General features: G+C 41.1%; 1 protein-coding gene across 1 annotated transcript in view; it reads right to left on the bottom strand.

Annotated features, from left to right (window-relative positions):
• ptprq (protein tyrosine phosphatase receptor type Q) overlaps positions 1-20023 on the bottom strand; it is a 173279-nt gene that overhangs the window by 7398 nt on the left and 145858 nt on the right. The window contains exons 43-48 of the mRNA XM_048607916.1: positions 15668-15758; positions 6519-6595; positions 4880-5014; positions 3129-3254; positions 1327-1475; positions 530-665 (exon numbers count right to left, since the gene is read on the bottom strand). Coding sequence (XP_048463873.1) covers positions 530-665; positions 1327-1475; positions 3129-3254; positions 4880-5014; positions 6519-6595; positions 15668-15758 — 714 coding nt within the window. The remainder of the gene's footprint in view (positions 1-529; positions 666-1326; positions 1476-3128; positions 3255-4879; positions 5015-6518; positions 6596-15667; positions 15759-20023) is intronic.

The raw sequence follows: 20023 nt of genomic DNA, 5'->3' as shown, positions 1-20023 counted from the left end.
TTCTGTGCATTATATTATTGGAAGAGTTTAAAGCACTCAAACACTGATTGACATATAACATGTCTTGATATCCCACAGCATATATTTATGTCAGCGTATTCGATGAATGTCTTGCAATCAGAATTATATCATTGTTTCCTTTTTTGGAAGCTAAATATCAATGCCTTTAATTTATGCCAGAATAAGCTTAGTTATGTTCTGTACAATACATATGCAGATATTTTTGAATAACTCTTTGTTGACTATTTTTATTGTCTCCCGTTCCATCATCTATGGCTTGGGTTGTTCAGTTCAGTCCAGTAGTCAGAAAATTTACTTTACTTTTTGAAAGGACATAGGCTAGACACCACCTCCAGCATATTAAGAGGTTGCAGGCAATATCAGAAAGCTCCAAAATGAAAACAACATGTAGAAATCATGCTGTGATATTTGAAATTTGGCATTTAAGTTAAGGTGAAAAGGGGGCCAAAGATGATCTGGTACATTTTAGCACAGGATCTGTTTACTTTCATGGAAATTTTACACTTACCAAGTTCTGAACCATGCACATTCGTTCACTTCTTAACTCTGCCACAAATCCAAAGATGTCCACAAAATCATGGTGGTTCACATGCTGTATAAGGTGATCAAGTGCAATGAAGACACCTGTCCTTCCTACTCCAGCACTAAGAATAAGAAATCAAGAAGAACACATCTTTTTCAGCCACATATAATATTCTCCCCAATAGTTCCAGTACTTACTATACCACTTGTTTGTTCAATAACATATTAATATTCCAAACCTAGCATTATAATTGTGAATGGAAATTACAAAGAACATTTAATTATTTACATGCACTTTTGGTTCTTTTATGATATTCCAAATATGACTATTGTTTGTATTTACTACTTCTAGTCATTATTACATTTGCTTCCAACTTGATTCACTTGCAGTACTTAACATTCATTTGTACCGCTTGATTTTGTAGTCAATTATGATTCTTTAAGGGCTGGAAAAGCAACTATTTACCTCAAAACTTTCTTTCAACTGTGAACTACACTGTGACTTAGAAAACTGGAAAGGGTGAGAGGAAATTCAGCAGTGAGAGCAATCACTGCCTCAGTGTCCCAACATTTATTAGTGTTTTCTTCAAATTTCACAAATCATTTACATGATTAAAATTAATGTAATGTTCCAAATTTCACATCGAATACACACAATGCATCACATTTTACAATAACAATATACTTCAACTCCAGTGGGGCAGGGATAATTTTTTTAAAATTATAATTCTTGCAACACCATGAGGTACTATAGATAAATAGATTTGTTCAGCAACTTCCTACCTGCAATGTACAACAATAGGTGTATTATCATTGGCTCTGTTTGCTCGAACTAGCTTCACAAAATGAATCAGAGGTATACAGGTCTCAGGAACACCATGTTCAGGCCATGAAGTAAAGTTGAAATGAGTCACCATCATATAATCACCATACTGCTTAAATTGAAATTCATTGAAAGAAGATAGAAAATTAAGATCTTAAATTATATTACAGAACAGCACATTATATCAAGTTAAGAATGCCTAAAGGGATTTTAAATTAAGTTGGTTCAGTTCCCCTGAAATGACAGGGAATTATTTCCTATCATTAATTTCCTTATCTTGACTAGTGTAAAGTTCAAACTTTGAATTTTAGCCAATTTAAATGAATTTACACATACCTCAAGGCTGATCTTAGCTTTAATTCCATGTAGTAAAACTGACCTCAAGCATTGCTAGTATTCACTAGGGTTCCCATTCATAATCACTGATCAACAACTCATGCTGGAAATATGTTTGAATAAACATTGAATGAGGACAGGACCATGCACAGTTATCACATTTGTTAGGATCCCAAGTGATGTTAATACTGGACAAGTCAAATCCCAGAGTGAAACCTGGTTTGATAGATCCTAATTTTCTTTTACTTTTGACTTTTAACCTGCAGAGAATAATTATAGAACATCACAAGAATCTGCCTGTGTACCTTTAACAAAAAAAAACAAAATACCATTTCTTTTATTCCAGTGATATTATTAAAAATACAAAACACCTAGTTAAGATTTACCACTAACTCTAACCTTCTTATTTAAACTGGCACAGCTACAACCTCTTTCCTTCCAGCAAATTTCTTATCACTCAATAGATGCTTTTTCTTCAGCTGGTATCATCTCTCCTTGACACCTAAAACAATCTGTAAACTAAACTCAATGTTGCACATACTTCAGAGCAAACACAAGTTGCCAAGCCACAGTTTCTAGTGGTCTTGCAGTATTTCTTCCCAGATATTAACACTTTTGCCTCCATTCTCTGGCACACAAGCATACACTGACTGACCTTTGACAGAAATCCCTTCTGGAATTTTCTGCATATTTGAGTGTGCCGGAACCCCTGTTGCTATCTATATTTTTAAGCCCTAAACTAACAATCTCCATGTCTTCACTTCAAGGGTTGTAAAACCTCAATAGAAATGCATGTATACAAACAGGCCTCCAGACTTCCTGTCACCATATTTACAGGAACAACTCTAAGAATGAAGCAAAATCTCATCAGCCTCTTCCTGATACAAAAAAATATAAAGTATCGAATAGCAACCAAACCTCAAGTTATATATTGTTCTAACACAACCAATGATCAAATTGTTAACACCATTGCTCACCACACTTGGAGCTCTTTACTGTGAGGTTTGCAGATTGATGTGACTGGCATGTTTACCAGTTGTCATGTGCAGTTAACGGTTACTAATCTCAAACCAGGATTTTAATGTGTCTGCAAACTATTATAAAATTATGCTAAAATAGTATAAAAACATTTAACAAAATTAGCTCAATCATTTGAGCTGCTCCCTAGTCTCTGCAGTTTGATAATGGCATCATATTCATGATGTACAGAAGCATTTACAGTGATATGATATGAAAAAGCCTTAGTTTTATCATGAAAATTTTGAATGTTTCCATTCATTTATAGCATGGCTAAACAGATTAGTGCTGTGTTACCATTTTGCTCAACGTAGATAAGCTGTCTTACTACATAATTTTCAATATCAAAAATTCCTCCAAGACATTATCATATCAATTTCAGTGAGTTTAGCATAAAGCAACTGTGTACCTTTTCAATTTTCAGTTCTCGGATAGTCCAATCTGCCTGAATATCTTCTGCTAGTTTAGTAATTACAATATCCCCAAACACAGTTACTGGCTTGTTGTCCTCAGGCCAATACTGGTGACATCTAATCTAAATTAAAATAAATATTGCAATCAAATACTGATGTGAGATTTTAATATGTTCCATTAGTAACTTCAAGTGTCGTATACCATAAGATGATACTTATCTGAATAGATTGTGAAATGTCTTGAGACTGAAACTGCTCAATATTTTCAGTTCACTCTCATCAGAATTCTGGGTCCTTACCTAAACTGGGACCTGCTGTTTGACATTCTGAGAGGTAGGGCCTCTACCTCTTAAAATGCCAGCAATGAAAATGGAGTTAGCATTCCCCAAGCAAGGGAGTACCACTTTCGCACTCTTCAGCATATGATTGGAAATGCGGCTCCCAGTGAGATAATGCATTTTCATCTTCAGGCGAGGATAAATAGGTAGCCATGAGGAGGACAGGCTTGAAAACAGTCTGACAGTCTGAAGACACATTCTAAAACTTATCAACATTGAAATAGGAACAACAGATGTACAGAATAGTCCCACCATTTATGGGGAGATGTGTTCCCAAAGAATATGACTTGTGTGAATGGATGACTGCACATGCATAATATACAATGCAGTGTGCATGATTACTTCCAAAAAAACAATAGATGAGCAATCATTAGAGTTTCAGTGGGTGGAACATTACACAGTGGACATTCATTGTATAAATGAGTTTGTGGAAGTAGGGCACATAAATGACTGGACCTCACTGTGGGAGCAGGAGTGGATCAGTCAGCCCATTGAGCCTGCAGTACCAATCATACAGATTTTTGATGACCATCTCCCATCATGCTATTTTAACTTATTATTTATTATATGGATGTCAGTAACTTGAAGAAAACTATTGATTTCTATATAGAAACAAGTACCATGGATACTGGAAATATGAAATAAAATGAAAGTGCTGCAGAACCTCAGCTGGTCTTGCACATCTGTGGAAAGAAAAACAGTTAACATTTTGATTCCAATATGACTCTTCAGAACTATTAATTTCTGTCTGGCAATTGCTCAGTGACTTAGTCTTTACATCTTCTAGCATACAGAATTCCAAAGATTCACCACCTTCTGAATAAATAAGGTCCTCCTCATTGTCTTAAATGTCCTTCTCCTCATTCTGAGACTTGTGTGCTGATTCTAGACTCATCAGCCAGGGGTAATATTCAATCCACAGCTATCCTGTCACACCCCGTAAAGTGTTTGTCATAGGTTAACTTCCAAAGAGGCTTCAGAGATTGTTTCTTGGAGCAAGGGTTAATCAGTGCATCCACCTGGAAGCAGTGCCAGAGTTTCCAGTAGTCTGGGGCTTACAAGCACTCATGGAACAAGTGTATATAAGCTTCATGTAAACAAGATATCTTCTCACTAGCTTTGCATGTTATAGTGGAGCCCAGGTCAATGCAATGCTGGCATAGCTGCTAGAAGTATACAAATTTGGTTAAGTGAATATCTTATGCAATTAATCCATCAACAATCCTGATGCTATACTTCACTAAATTACAATTTAGGATAAATATTCATCTTCATTTTCATGAAACTATTTCTCTTTATTTACATCATTCTGATAAGTCTGACCAGTTAGTTTCATTAATCTATTTACTAAAATATTGTGCACACAAGTTCCATTTCACAATATATCATTGTTTTTAACAGTGACTTACTCTGCCCTTTTCAAAACAATGTGTCAACATGACTATGGATTGAGTTCTCGTTTCCCAAATCATCCTCCAAAAATCTGCCACTGTTCCTGGTAATGGACCTTGAGTAGCGATAAACTCATTTGGACATAAGTAACCCTATTAAAATTGCAAATATAAGGATGAAAAATACATTAAAATAAAATGACTACATATAACAATGTTCTAATTATTCTCTTAATTTATATTTCAAAGAATAATTCTGACTGCTACCCTATGATATAGCATCTTTACCACTCCATCAGAGGAATGGAATCAAACCCCGAACTTTAGTGGCTTGAATATATATTTGACAGGAGTGCTGAAGGAGTGCTGCACTGTCGAAGGTATTATCTCTCAGATGAGAGGTAGAGTCTCTACCGCTGGACCAGGAGACCCAGGTTCAAGTACCACCTGCTCCAGAGGTGTGTAATAAAATCTCTGAACAGGTTGATTAGAAAATATGTTAATAAGCCAAACTGAGGTCACATCTGGAAAGGAGAGAATTCCAATGCTCTTGCAAGTTGCATGAAAAAAACTCAATTTATCTCATTGCTGTTATAGGATTTTGCTAAGAGGGGGTTGGATGCATTGTTTCCCAACATTATGTTGAATTAAAAACAGGCCATTCAGCACAATTAGTCCATATTAATGTTTATGCTGCATAGGGTTAAATTAAGAAGGCCTTGATGGCACCATGGCCTGAAACTGGGAGGCCATCTCCAAGGACATGATGGGCTTTGTCAGTCATATAAAACCTGTCTGCTGTTGGTAAGATCCAAATAGCTTCACTAATCTGGGTCCATGTTCAATTAATTGACACTTATTGGCCATCCATCTCTACTTGGTGGACTCACTGATCCAAAACTGACCTTGCAGATTTTCCTCCCAGTCAAACCTCCAACTTTGCCTTTGCATGTCTCATAAGAAGGGTGCTATATAAGTGAAAGCTCTTTCTTTGGTCTCTAATTGTAAAAAAGTCAAAGCACGTACAAAATGAACCTAATTATAGTTTTGCTATCAATTGCAAACAAGGAAGGTTTATTCTTGCCTGGTTTTTTTTTGTCATTGCAATGTCCCTCCCTTTCCTACTATTCGAATGTAATCTTTACTAATTTTGCCATCATGCTGTAGGCAACTGTACTGTGGTAGACCAGACATTGAGAGACATTCAATGACAGTGCGAAGATAGAATTGATAACTGATCATTATTAGCCACAGAACATAGGCTCATGTGTATTTTCCTAAGGCAACAACAACTAGTAAGAAGTAGGAAACTTAGAATTATTGAAAATAATTTTTCTCAACAACAATGCTGTTCCTTCATTGTGACTAGGTCAAACTCCTGGAACTCTCTACTTAACGGCACTGTGGGTGTACCTTCACCACATGAGCAGCTGTAGTTCAAGATGGTGTCATGACCAGCTACTCAAGGGTTGACCCTTGGCTTGCCATTAGTGGTCACATTCCCTGGTGAATTTTAATAAAACCCTAAATGCTTTTAAATACTCTAACATGAGTGATATTGCAACTAATGTAAATACTACATTCTTATGATGGTTAGTGAAATTAATTTTAACTATATTTGCCTTGCTGCTGGAGAATGAAATATAGATATACTCACTGCAACATAGCTAGCATTGATGAAATCAGACCCTGGGACACCAGCCTCAAGCATGAGTTTCACCCGATTATTATTATCTACATAAAATAAATATTAAATAGTTACATTTATGTTTGCTGATAATGTTGTTGTTAATTCATTCTAAATCATATGTATAGTGCTGATAATATCATACACATAAACTAAGACCGGCTGTTTCAAATAGATTAAAGAACAAAATGAAGCTACATTAGTTAAGGAATGGTATGCTCTCCAACTTGTTTTGCAGATAAAGCTTAACACGTAAAGACATTCTTCCTTTACGAACTAAAAATGATGCAGTGACCTCAATCTCCGACTGCTAAATATAAAGTAAGAGAATATTTTCTGAAGAAGGGTCACTCGACCGGAAATGTTAACTCTGATTTCTATCCACAGATGCTCCCAGACTTGCTGAGCTTTTCCAGCAATTTCTGTTTTCTGATAGGATCTTAGCCCTGGCTTTATGATAAACTTTATTTCGATTTTTTGTCTATTGCAGTATTCTTACAAGTAGTCCTAAAAACACAGTGTTACACTCTAAATAAATCAGATTCTACGTTTCTAAATTCTCACCTTGTGGAAAGAAATAAAGAATGCTAATTTTATTGAGCAGTTGGATTAGATTACAAATCTTAAACGGTATTAAGTAGATTGTTTCATGTACCTGTTGTTTAATGTTTGTGTAAGTGACATTAAAGTTGCACTTTGTAATATTTATTATGCATCTTGAAAAGTCAAAGTTACTGATATTAAAGTTCTCATAAATCTTACTTTTTCCAGATGCTCTAAGTGAAGCATAATGTCAGCAGTAACTTAAAACATGATTAATGCATTAATAAGGATAATATTGCATCAAACTCCAGTCAAATTTCAAGTTAAAGAAGTCTTAAGATAATTTCCTTAATTTCATTTCATTCTCTTTGTTTACATTAATACTTTTATAATTTGTCTTGCGTCATAATAAAAAGAGTAAAAAAATGTTTGAAATAACATGGCTTATTTTCACTAGCCTTTTTTTAAGCCACATGACATGTTGCTTTGTAGATATCAACAATCTGATTTACATAAAATTTGAATATTATTTTAATTTTGAGTTTTGAAATTTCAGTTAATCACATATGGGGTTTTTGTGCACCTGAAGTTAATGATGAACTTATAAGTATTTCTGTAGCCACGGTGATTTGTTTTAGAACAGTTCATGAGGGCCACTTTGGCAGCTTAATAGGTTTTTATTTCCTTTAGGATTTTATGACCTAGCAAGGTAGACAATTGTACCTTACTGTTTCTGTTCCACATTTCCGGCCTAAGTGTTTTTTTAAGTCAAATAGATACATTTGTTAACTCGGATAGATACACCCATAGCATGGAGAGGGAGACTTTTGGTTTCAGTTTTACTCTGAATGGGGCATTGCTGTGAAGTCCTTGCATGAAGGTACATGTACAAAGCAGTGGTCCTGAGAAGTCTAGAATGTAGTAAAACTCAATAACCTTAAAGTAAGGAGTTAGTGATAAACCCCAACTGCAAGTTTTTGGATAAAACCCTGAAAAGGATTGGAAGCTGAATTAATTTAAACTCAGGTGTATGATAACTGCAGGAGTAAACTATCAAAGGTTCCAGTCGAGGAGTTAAAGTCACAGTTACCTTAAACCTATCGAGATGTTAGAACAAAGGATTCTGGTGCAAGTATTGTAGAAGTATTATAGGGAGGCTGTTGGGTGCTATACAATGGATTTTAAAAATTTATAAGGGAATGTTTTGAGATTAATGGGATTATACTTTTGTGTTTAAAACTTTGAATTTGTGTTATTTTAAACAGATTGGTTAATTCTACTTTGTCTTCATTTCTTTTGCTTAATAAACTTCTGTTTATTGTCAAAATACAACTTACAACATTGTGTGCTTCAGTCTCAGTGAGAGACCAATTATGTTAATTTTGTCAATTATGCCATTTTTCTCAGGCATGGCAAACAAGGAAAAATTCCCACCCCACCCTTATCTGCTTTCCGGAGGGACCACTCTATCCGTGACTCCCTTGTCCGCTCCACATTCCCCTCCAGCCCCACCACACCCGGTACTTTTCCCTGCAACCGCAGGAAGTGCTACACCTGCCCCTACACCTCACCCCTCACTCCCATCCCAGGCCCCAAGAAGACCTTCCACATCAAGCAGATGCACATCCGCTAATGTGGTATACTGTATTCGCTGTTCCAGATGCGGCCTCCTCTACATCGGGGACACCAAGCGAAGGCTTGGGGACTGCTTTGCGGAACACCTACGCTCAGTTTGCACGAAACAACTGCACCTCCCAGTCGCGAACCATTTCAACTCCCCCTCCCATTCCGCAGACGACATGTCCATCCTGGGCCTCCTGCAATGCCACAACGATGCCACACGAAGGTTGCAGGAACAGCACCTCATATTTCGCTTGGGAACCCTGCAGCCCAATGATATCAATGTGGACTTCACAAGCTTCAAAATCTCCCCTCCCCCAAAACCAGCCCAGCTTGTCCCCGCCTCCCTAACCTGTCCTTCCTCTCACCTATCCCCTCCTCCCACCTCAAGCCCCACCCCCATCTCCTACCTACTAACCTCATCCTGCCCCCTTGACCTGTCTGTCCTCCCTGGACTGACCTATCCCCTCCTTACCTCCCCACCTATACTCACCTTTACTGGCTCCACCCCTGCCTCTTTGACCTGTCTGTCTCCTCTCCACCTATCTTCTCCTTTAACCATCTTCTATCCGCTTCTCCCTTTCTCCCGATTTACTTAAGAACCCCCTTCCCCTTCCCCTCCCCCATTTCTGAAAAAGGGTCTAGGCCCGAAACGTCAGCTTTTCTGCTCCTCTGATGCTGCTTGGCCTGCTGTGTTCATCCAGCTCTACACCTTGTTATCTCAGATTCTCCAGCATCGGCAGTTCCTACTATCTCTGAAACAATTTTAACTCAACGGCGAAGCCTCTTCTAAGGATGCCTACCTTGAAGAAGTTACCCTCCTCCCTCCGGAAAGACCTCAGTGGATCTCTGTCCCACTGCAACTCTCTCGTAATCTCTTCGGCCTTGAAACTGCTTGACCACGTCCTGAAGCAAACCAGGTACTACAGCCACATTACCTTTCTTAGTACCTGCCTACGGAACCGGATCATCCCCAATGGCCTACAGTCCACATTCAGGCCTTCCCAATTTGGCCCCAACGGTGGCAATGTCTACATTCATAGCATTGAGATCCTTCAAAACGTTTCTCCCTGTGACTCCTGAAACACACACACACAGCGATGCGCCGGCATCTCCTGGTACTACAATGAAGCCTACCCCAGCTCAGAGCTTCCCTCGCCTAGGCCTACAAAGGACATCTCCTGTTTTTCATTCTTCGCAGCATCCACAACCTGAACTCACAATTCCACTTGGCTTTATTGGACACTAAAAACCGTAAGTACAGTAAACTTACTGGTGCCTGTCACCCAACACAGGCATCCTCCACCCACCAAATCCCCAACCCTACCCAGGACCTGCCCCACAATGTGCCCGCCGCCATTGGCCATGTGGCCACTGTCAGAGCGCCCATGGATGACGTCACATCCGCCGCAGCCGGGTACGCCACTTCCGGTACAGCGAACGCCATCGACACCGCTGCTGATGCCACTACCTCCGTTTCCAAGGCCAACACCACAGACATCAAAGACGCACCTGCCGACACTGCTGCTGCCGCCGCAGCAACCAACATCCAGGACTTACCGACCGACTCTACTCCTCCCACCGCCTACCTGGCTCCGCCCACTGTCGATGTCGCTCCGCCCACCGCCTCCACAGCCAGCAGGTCCAGAGGAGACAGTAGCATCCAGCCCTGCCGAATCTTCACCATCCCCCCAGACCTCCCCCTTACTGAGGGCAAACAGTCAGTCCTCAGTAAAGGGCTCACCTTTGTCCCCCTACTCCCAAACATCAACAAATACTGCTCACGCTTGGATGTTGAACAGTTTTTCGCCACCTCTGCCTCTGCGCTTACTTCTTTAATCGTGAGCCTAACCCTCCCTCTACTGACCCCTTCTCCCGCCTCCAACACACCCCCTCCTCCTGGACACCACCGCAAGGCCTCCTACCCTCCCTTGACCTCTTCACCTCCAACTGCTGTCGAGACATCAATTGCCTCAACCTCTCCACCCCCACACCCATTTCAACCTCTCACCCACAGAACGTGCAGCCCTCCGCTCCAATCCCAACCTCACCATAAAACCCGCGGACAAGGGAGGCGCAGTTGTAGTATGGCGCACTGACCTCAACATCGCTGAGGCCAGACGCCAGCTCTTTGACACCTCCTCCTACCGCCCCCTTGATCATGACCCCACACCCAACCACCAAACCATCATCTCCCAAACCATCCAAAACCTCATCACTTCAGGTGACCTCCCACCCACAGCCTCCAACCTCATCGTTCCCCAACCCTGCACCGCCCATTTTTATCTCCTTCCCAAAATCCACAAACCTGACTGCCCTGGTCGACCCATTATCTCCGCCTGCTCCTGCCCCACCGAACTTACCTCCACCTATCTGGACTCCATTTTCTCCCCCTTGGTCCAGCAACTCCCCACCTATGTCCATGAAACCACCCACGTCCTCCACCTCCTCCAGAACTTCCAATTCCCTGGTCCCCAACACCTCATCTTTACCATGGACGTCCAGTCCCCATACACCTGCATTCCCCGTGCAGATGGCCTAAGGGCCCTCCGCTTCTTCGCGTCCCGCAGGCCCGACCAGTCCCGCTCCACTGACACCCTCATCCGCTTAGTCGAACTCATCCTCACCCTTAACAACTTCTCTTTCAATTCCTCCCACTTCCTACAGACAAAGGGGGTGGCCATGGGTACCCGCTTGCACCCAAACTATGCCTGCCTCTTTGTAGGTTACATGGAACAATCCCTCTTCCGTAGCTACACTGGCCCTAAACCCCACCTCTTCCTCCATTACATCGATGACTGTATCGGCGCCGCCTCGTGCTCCCACGAGGAGCTCCAACAGTTCATCCACTTCACCAACACCTTCCACCCCAACCTTAAGTTCACCTGGACCATCTCTAATACCTCTCTCTCCTTCCTGGACCTCTCTGTTTCCATCTCTGGCAACCACCTGGAAACCGACATCCATTTCAAGCCCACCGACTCCCACAGCTACCTAGAATTCACCTCCTTACACCCACCTTCCTGCAAAAATGCCATCCCCTATTCCCAATTCCTTCATCTCCGCCGCATCTGCTCCCAGGATGAGGCATTCCACTCCCAAACATCTCAGATGTCCTCATTTTTCAAGGACCGCAACTTCCCCCCCCTCAGTGGTTGAGAACACCCTCGACCGTGTCTCCCGCATTTCCCGCAACTCATCCCTCACACCCCCTCCTCGCAATAACAACAAAAACAGAATCTCCCTCGTCCTCACGTACCACCCCACCAACCTCCGGATCCAACGCATCATCCTCCGACACTTCCGCCATCTGCAATCTGACCCCACCACCAAGGACATTTTTCCCTCACCACCCTTATCTGCTTTCCGGAGGGACCACTCTATCAGTGACTCTCTTGTCCACTCCACACTCCCCTCCAGGCCCACCACACCCGGCACTTTTCCCTGCAACTGCAGGAAGTGCTACACCTTCCCCAACACCTCCCCCCTCACCCCCATCCCAGGCCCCAAGTAAACCTACCACATCAAGCAGATGTTCACCTGCACATCTACTAATGTTGTATACTGTACCTGCTGTTCCAGATGTGGCCTCCTCTATATCGGGGAAACCAAGCGGAGGCTTGGGGACTGCTTTGCGGAACACCTATGCTCGGTTCGCACTAAACAACTGCACCTCCCATTCGCGAACCATTTCAACTTCCCCTCCCATTCCTTCGACGACATGTCCATCCTGGGCCTCCTGCAGTGTCACAACGATGCCACCCGAAGGTTACAGGAACAGCACCTCATATTTTGCTTGGGAACCCTGCAGCCCAAAGGTATCAATGTGGACTTCACAAGCTTCAAAATCTCCCCTCCCCCTACCGCATTCCAAAACCAGCCCAGCTTGTCCTCACCTCTCTAACCTGTCCTTCCTCCCACCTATCCCCTCCCTAACTCCCCACCTACACTCACCCTTACTGGCTCCACCCCTACCTCTTTGACCTGTCTGCCTCCTCTCCATATATCTTCTCCTTTATCCATCTTCTATCCGCCTCCCCCTCTCTCCCTATTTATTTCAGAATCCCCTTCCCCTCCCCCATTTCTGAAGAAGGGTCTAGGCTCCTCTGATGCTGCTTGGCCTGCTGTGTTCATCCAGCTCTACACCTTGTTATATCACGGAAAAATTGGCATCCCATTTGTGGAAAGGGACCTGAAGGTTTTAAGTCATAGATGGCTACAGCATGGAAACAGGCGCTTCAGCCCAACATGCCCATGCTACCCACAATTAAACCAGTCCCTTTTGCCCGCATTTAGTCCACTTTCCTGCTTATCTATCCCATCCATGTACCTATCTAAATGTCTCTTAGTCGATTGGGTGGTGGAGAGAAGGGCTGAACTCTTTCCCTCACTTGCTCTCACCAATCCCAACATCCCACCACTGTCTTGGAACACCTCATCCCTCACAGCTATGTCAAAAACATTCATCTCACTCTTCTGTTGCTTCATTCCAGGAACCAAAAAAAAACACAATAGGGCAGACATGAGACAAGGCTAGTAGTGGGGAGCTCTAAATTCAGCAATTTACTGCTATGAGGATCAAAACCAGACCTGAATTACCCCTTCCAATTCCCTATTGCCTCCCTCCATTATATTGTGTTACTCCCCTTTTATAAGTGTCATTCCCTATACATCTGATCACGCTACTTTCAATCCCCATTCTTGAGTTTCACAGCTTCCCTCCCGCAGCATTGTCCCCTGATAATTGGCCCTTGAATTTTAGTGGATGGAACATCAGGACTGACTGTGGCTCACCCACTTGACTGTCTGGGACATATGGCCAAACTGATGACACAACAGACCCCTGACTGATCTTTATGCAGCTTCCTGACTGATATCCCATGCATCCTTGGGCTGGTTGCACAAAATGCATGAGAATGGCCATGGTGCATTCCCCAGACTCTAGAGATACAGACCCCCTGAAAATACCACCCTAAGGGGCTGACTGACTGTACCACAGCTCCATGACTGATATTAAAGATTGCCCTTGACTTATTATCCTGACTGAAGAGGATTTCCCTTGATTTGATTCTCCTTTGACTTTGAGACATAGTCATTTGGTTGATGCACTTGTGTTTACCATGTACGCTAATGGTACATGGTGAAAGCATAAGCTCAATGATGTACAGCAACACATTTGACATTCGTGTCAGAAATTATCACCATTTTTTTAATCTGGCAGGTGGGCGAATGTGAACTTTAACATAAATGATGTGAGATTAGCCTATAATAATTGTTAATTCCTGCGAATACATGCAAATAGGCCTTTCACCATTCACTAGTGTGACCCCATCTCACCATTTAATAATTGAAAAAAATAAGACATTTTCAGCCAACGCCCATGTCATTCTGAGAAAAGTCCCTCTGATTGGGAAACACATTATTTTGGATTACTAACAGAACTACACTAGTACTAACACTTTTTTTGTTTGTTTATGGGATGAGGGCGTCACTGGCTAGGCCAGTATTTATTGCCCATCTCTAATTGCCTAGGGGGCAGTTAAGAGTCAACTACATTGCTCTGGGTCTGGAGTCACATGTAGGCCAGACCAGGTGAGTATGGCAGCTTCCTTCCCTAAAGGACATCAGTGGACCAGATGGGTTTTTCCAACAATCAACAATAGATTTGTGGTCATCATTAGACTCTTAATTCCAAATAATATCATTGAATTCAAATTCCAACATCTGCCAGGACAGGATTTGAATCTGGGTCGCCAGTACATTACCTGAGTCTCTGGATTCAGGATCCAGCAACAATACCACTAGGCCATCGTCTACTACTGGGCCATTCCCGCTACTAATACTAATCATGAACTGCTTTTGGTTTGTTTCACTCAGAATAATAATGCTAATCTTAGGAATAGCTGTAAAAATTAATTGGCTGGATATTGTATGTGCCGGCTGGGTGTGTTTTTGGCATCGTCATTGGGGGCCCAAATGCCACTTTCATGCCTACCCACAGTCTCATTCCTAATATAGAGAGGCTGGGTAGGTACTGAAATTAACTTCTTTAGCCTGTGTGATAGAGCTCATTGTAGTCTCTAACACAGTTACCAAAAATAACTAGGCTGCTTTGATGTTTTCAGCAACTCAAATGGAGATCCTGTTTTTTGGGACTTATTAACTAAAAACCAACCTGAAGGACCCAAACTGTGTTTGGAGATCTCATGCAATGAGAGTTATTGACTGGGTTGTGTTTTTACCAAAATGTAGCAAGCAGGAACCAGGTAGTTCCATAAAGAAAAGGAAAAAGTCCAGAGACTAAGTCATTCGAAGCAGCTCCTGTGCATCTCCTAGTGGTCAGTTTGACAGCATCGTTGGCAAAAATTACACGCGCATTTCTCACTTGACCTCTTAAAATGTGCTTCATGAATGTGAAATAAATTTGAAACGAATAATAGGGGGGACAAAACGAGAATCAGGTAATTCATCAAATTTTTTGAGCACTTTCAGATGAGGAAATGTTTGATTTGGAAAACAATATGCTAAAGTGGAGACTGATCTTTAACAGAAGTCTTCTTGACTTTCTGGGGAAAACATGGCTGTTCTAGCCCTAATGCCCAATCTTGAATTTATATCCAACTGAACGAATATTACACAAAAAAATTATTGCAGGAAATAATTTACATATGTTTGTCTAGTTGTCCCCATGTTCTTAATATAAAATACAACTTTTCTCATAAATATAATGTCATTTGAGTTAATTAGCTGGAGAACTTCATTGATCCTTGTTATGGTCAGATATAAAATGACATTTGTTTGTAGCATTTTGAATAATACATTATAATTTTTTGCACCACTACTGACATGTTATTGAGAAATGAAACTTTACACATTCATTGAAGCACTTTCTGAAAAATATTTCAGATTTTCCTTCTGCAAAGGTCCTCTAAATCAAATTATTTAACAGAACTTACATGGCTTTATATTTGCAAAGCGATTCTTGGTTCGATTCCAGGGCAAGTCAGCATCAGATGATGTAAGTTCCTGATCCAGTTTGGGGAGCTCCTTTAAAATAAATATTTCAAACTGTCACTTTTGACAATCAAAACTGATAAAAAATATCATGAAGAGCTGTTGAATCCAGTACTATTAAACTTTCTGCTAGGGAGGTCTGTTTCCAAACTAAGTTAAGCATCCTCTTTTGAGCTTTGCAATTGGTTTACAATATATCACTGAAGTACGATAGCAACTTAAGTACTGTACTCAAGCAAAAGCAATGAGCAGAAAAATTCAACAACTTCTAAAACTGGAATACTGAATGAAATTCAGCGGAGCTTGCTGAAGTGAGCAAGATGGTGAGTGGGCTTGGAGGATTGCACAAAATCTCTCACATCTGAATTTTGACAGCAAGAAAACTGTCCATTTGAGCATGTGACATTCGGCTTGGAAATGAGCCACTTCAATCAAAATATCCCTGCTCCCACAGGGATTCATGATGCTTCAGGGAATAAATGAGGCTCATAGGGGTCTCCTTTGCCTCCAGAAGATATATATGCATGTATGTTTGTGTGTGTGTGTATGTGTCTGTGTCTGTGTCTGTGTACCCAGGAAAGGAGATTTCAAGGAATTGTATGATGTGCCTGGCCAGCAGTTCTTGGGCCTGAGAGTTCCACCTTAGTCTGACAGGAAGCCTCACAGTGTCCATTTAAGTATCTGATTTCCTCATTAATGTGTCAGACATCCCAGTAAAAAGTGGTGCAGGATTTCTACCAGTATTTCTATCAGTGGTCAGGACCACAAGACATAGAGCAGAAATTAGGCCATTCGGCCCATCAAGTCTGCTCCACCATTCACTCATGGCTAATAAATTTCTCAACCTCATTCTCCCACTTTCTCCCTATAATATTTAATCCCCTTGATAATCAAGAACCTATCTATCTCTGTCTTAAATATAGTTAATGACCTGGCCTCCATAGCCTCCTGTGGCAATGAATTCCATATATAGTCCAAGTAACAGTGACTACGACACTGCCATATTGTCATAAAATCCCAGCTGATTCACTAATGTCCTTTAGGCAAGATACCTGGATGCTTCCCTCGACTTCAGACCCACAACAGTGTGGTTGACTCTTAATTGCCCTCTGAAGTGGTTAAGCAAGCCAGCCAATTGTTTCAATCCATTACAGATGAAAAATTAAAAGCAAAACTGGATGGAGCACCTAGCATCAATTTGGGGACTTTGTACTGTTATAATCCCAACTGATGTTAATACCAGACAAGTCAGATCCTAGAGTGAAACCTGGTTTGTTAGATCCTAACTGTTTTTTTGTTACCATGGAGGTCAGTTATTGAATACGTTCACAAGAGTTTGCCAGTGTACCTCTAACTGAAAGAATAAAATATTTATTAGCAAATTTTATAACCAATATGGGAACAGAGCAGTGCACTGAGTTTCTCTAGTCCCATTGCTGTACTACTCAGAACATAATTTTAAAAGTGTTTTACCAAAGTCCTAGTAAGGCCACTTGTATGCTTTTCCTCTGTGAAAAGATTCATCAACGAAACTGCTTTAGTAAACATTAGTAATTTATTATAAAACTAAACCTATCCAATGAAGATGCAGAGTTGGTTAACACATATAATTTGAATGTTGTGCACACACACTGGAAAATAAACACATTTCTGCACTTCTTGGCCAAGGGTGCCTTTACTTGAGGACAAAAAGATTGAGGTATAGAATGTTTTAAAGTCTGCCCACCTGGTGGACTTGCACATGTGGTCAAATTACAGTTTTTTCTGTGGTCTCAGCAGACATAGCTTGCTCAGGAAATACAATCTTTAGAAGCTCATTTGGTCACTGACTTCCATAGGTTTCACACTTAATTCACCACAAAGGTGCTTCATAAATTGGAGACATGTGCCAGACAGCTTATTCTTAGAAGATCTTTCCCAACTAAATCTAAAATAAAAACTCTAAGTCTGAAACCACAATTTACACTGGCCAGCTGTAAAGCCTAATCATAAACAGTTAGGAGTTTTACATGAATTGAGTTAAAGTAACCAAGACCAATAATTATCACAAGTCACATGATTCTGAGAGGAATTGCTCAAATAAAGTTCTAAGGTCTTTTCCTTGACCCTTTAAAAAAATCCAGGCATTACCACATGCTTTCAAAAGGAATTATTTAAAAAGAAATATTAAATATGAATTGGTTTCATTATACAAGGTTTAAAAACATGCACTATGCTATATTAAACTAAACTAAAGGTTGGAAAAATTCCATTGCAGAAATCAGAAAAGGATTCAAACTCATTCTATTCCTTTTATTCTTACAAACACTCAAATCTTAGTGAGGTTACCACCATTTCCATTTTGTGGCACTTCAATCAAACACATACTGGTATAGCTTTAACTGGCTTCTTAAGATAAATTTCTGTGCAGCCACTAAATGCTTTATCCCTTCAAAGGTGTCCCTCACAAAGACCCCCAAGACAAACTACAAACTAAACTCACTGATACTTCAGGGCAACTACATGGATTTCCTAAACCCAGTGTCCAGCAACCCTTCACTCTCTGGCATACATCACACACTGACTACCTTTCTGGACAGTTGTGTTTCTCTGTATGTCTGAATCCCTGTTGTTAGGCAACAGCACATCTTTCATTCTCTTCTACCATTTTTATTAATGTACTTAACTGTTAACACCCAAGCTGTTCAAGTAAGGGTTAGAAAACATCACTAAAATGTATGCAAACATAACTAACCTCCTGACCTCTCATTACCTCTGCACCAAGCTCTTGAATGAAACCTAAATATGACTATCCAAGTCTTCACCTTCTCACCTTCTTTCACTACAGGGGCAGAGATGGAAATCGATGACGGCTGATTGCACAAGCTTCAGCACTATTTAAAACTCCTCAGATATTTAAGCTGCCTACGTCCATATGTAGCAAGATTGGAACATCATTGAGGCTAGGGCTGATCGGTTGCAAATTACCATTTGTGTCACACAACTGCCAGCAAATGGCTACCTCCAACAAGTTGGAGTCCAACCATCCTCTCTTGATATTCAATGGCATCTCTGTCACTGAATCCTCCAGTAACAGCATCCTGAGAGTTACCATTGATCAGAAACTGAACTGTATAAACTGAATGGACAAACCAAATATATAGTGGCTACAAGAACAGGTCAGAGGCCTGGAATTTTTTGTCAAGAAACTTACATCCTGACTCCACAAATTCTAGCCACCATCGACAGGACACAAGTCATGTGTGGGACTAAATACTTTCCACTTGCCTGGATGAGTGCAGTTCCATCACTGAACAAACTCAGTGCCAACCAGGACAATGCAGCTTGTTTGATTTGCACATTATCTTAAACATTCACTCCCTCCTCAGCAAGTTACAATGGCAGGAGTGTGCACACCTACCTGCACTGTAGCAACTTGCCAAAGCTCCTTTGACAACACCTTCCAAATTTCTGACCTCTACCTCCTGGAAGGACATGGGCAGAAGGCACAAGGCAACACTACCCCTTCTGAGTTCCCCTCCAAGCTACATACCATTCCTAGCTTGGAAATATATTGCCACTTCTCCACTAGATCAAATGCCTGGAACTCCCTTCATTGTAGCACAATGGGTGTACCTTCACCATATGCAATGGTCTAAGAAGTGGCTTACTACCACATTTTGAGGGCTGTTAGGGATGACTAGAAATGTTGCAATGCCATGAATGAATAAAGACACCACAGTTAACATCATGTGATATTCACTGATTGTGAAACATAAGTGTCTCCTTTTGGATGTTAACCTTTTATTTTCCAGAAGTTGAAAAATGATACATACTTGCAAATAATTTTAAACAGTTTATTTACGCTGTGTGCAAAGCTTGCATGGCAGAAATAATGATGCAAAAACCAACTGACAGGAACCCAATGGCAGAGTCATTATTGGAATATACTAGATGGCTGTAATATAATAGAAGAGTGGGAATACAAAGGATGAGCATTCTATTTCTAAAGATAGTGCAGCACCCAGCCCTCCTATTCACTCAATCAAATGGTGCAGGAAGTGTTACAAAGCAGACAGGGCTGGCCAGCCATCACAGCTTCAGAGTTAGTGCAGGCAAATTTGGGATTTGTCATGGCCCAGCATAATGATGTGCAAAGCCACTTCCTTCCCAAGAGGGACAGATTCATAACCAGAAACGGAATGGTATTCAGGAAGAGAGGCATGACTAGAATACAAATGTCTACATTTCAGAAAATGATTGAACTGAACTGCTCAGAAGAGCTACATTATTCAAAAATCTCTGGATGGATTTTAGTC

Source organism: Rhincodon typus, chromosome 18 (genome assembly GCF_021869965.1).
Source record: "Rhincodon typus isolate 14 chromosome 18, sRhiTyp1.1, whole genome shotgun sequence".
NCBI lineage: Eukaryota > Metazoa > Chordata > Chondrichthyes > Orectolobiformes > Rhincodontidae > Rhincodon > Rhincodon typus.
The sequence above is the reverse complement of the archived record's forward strand: the minus strand, read 5'-3'. Positions and strand labels throughout refer to the sequence as shown.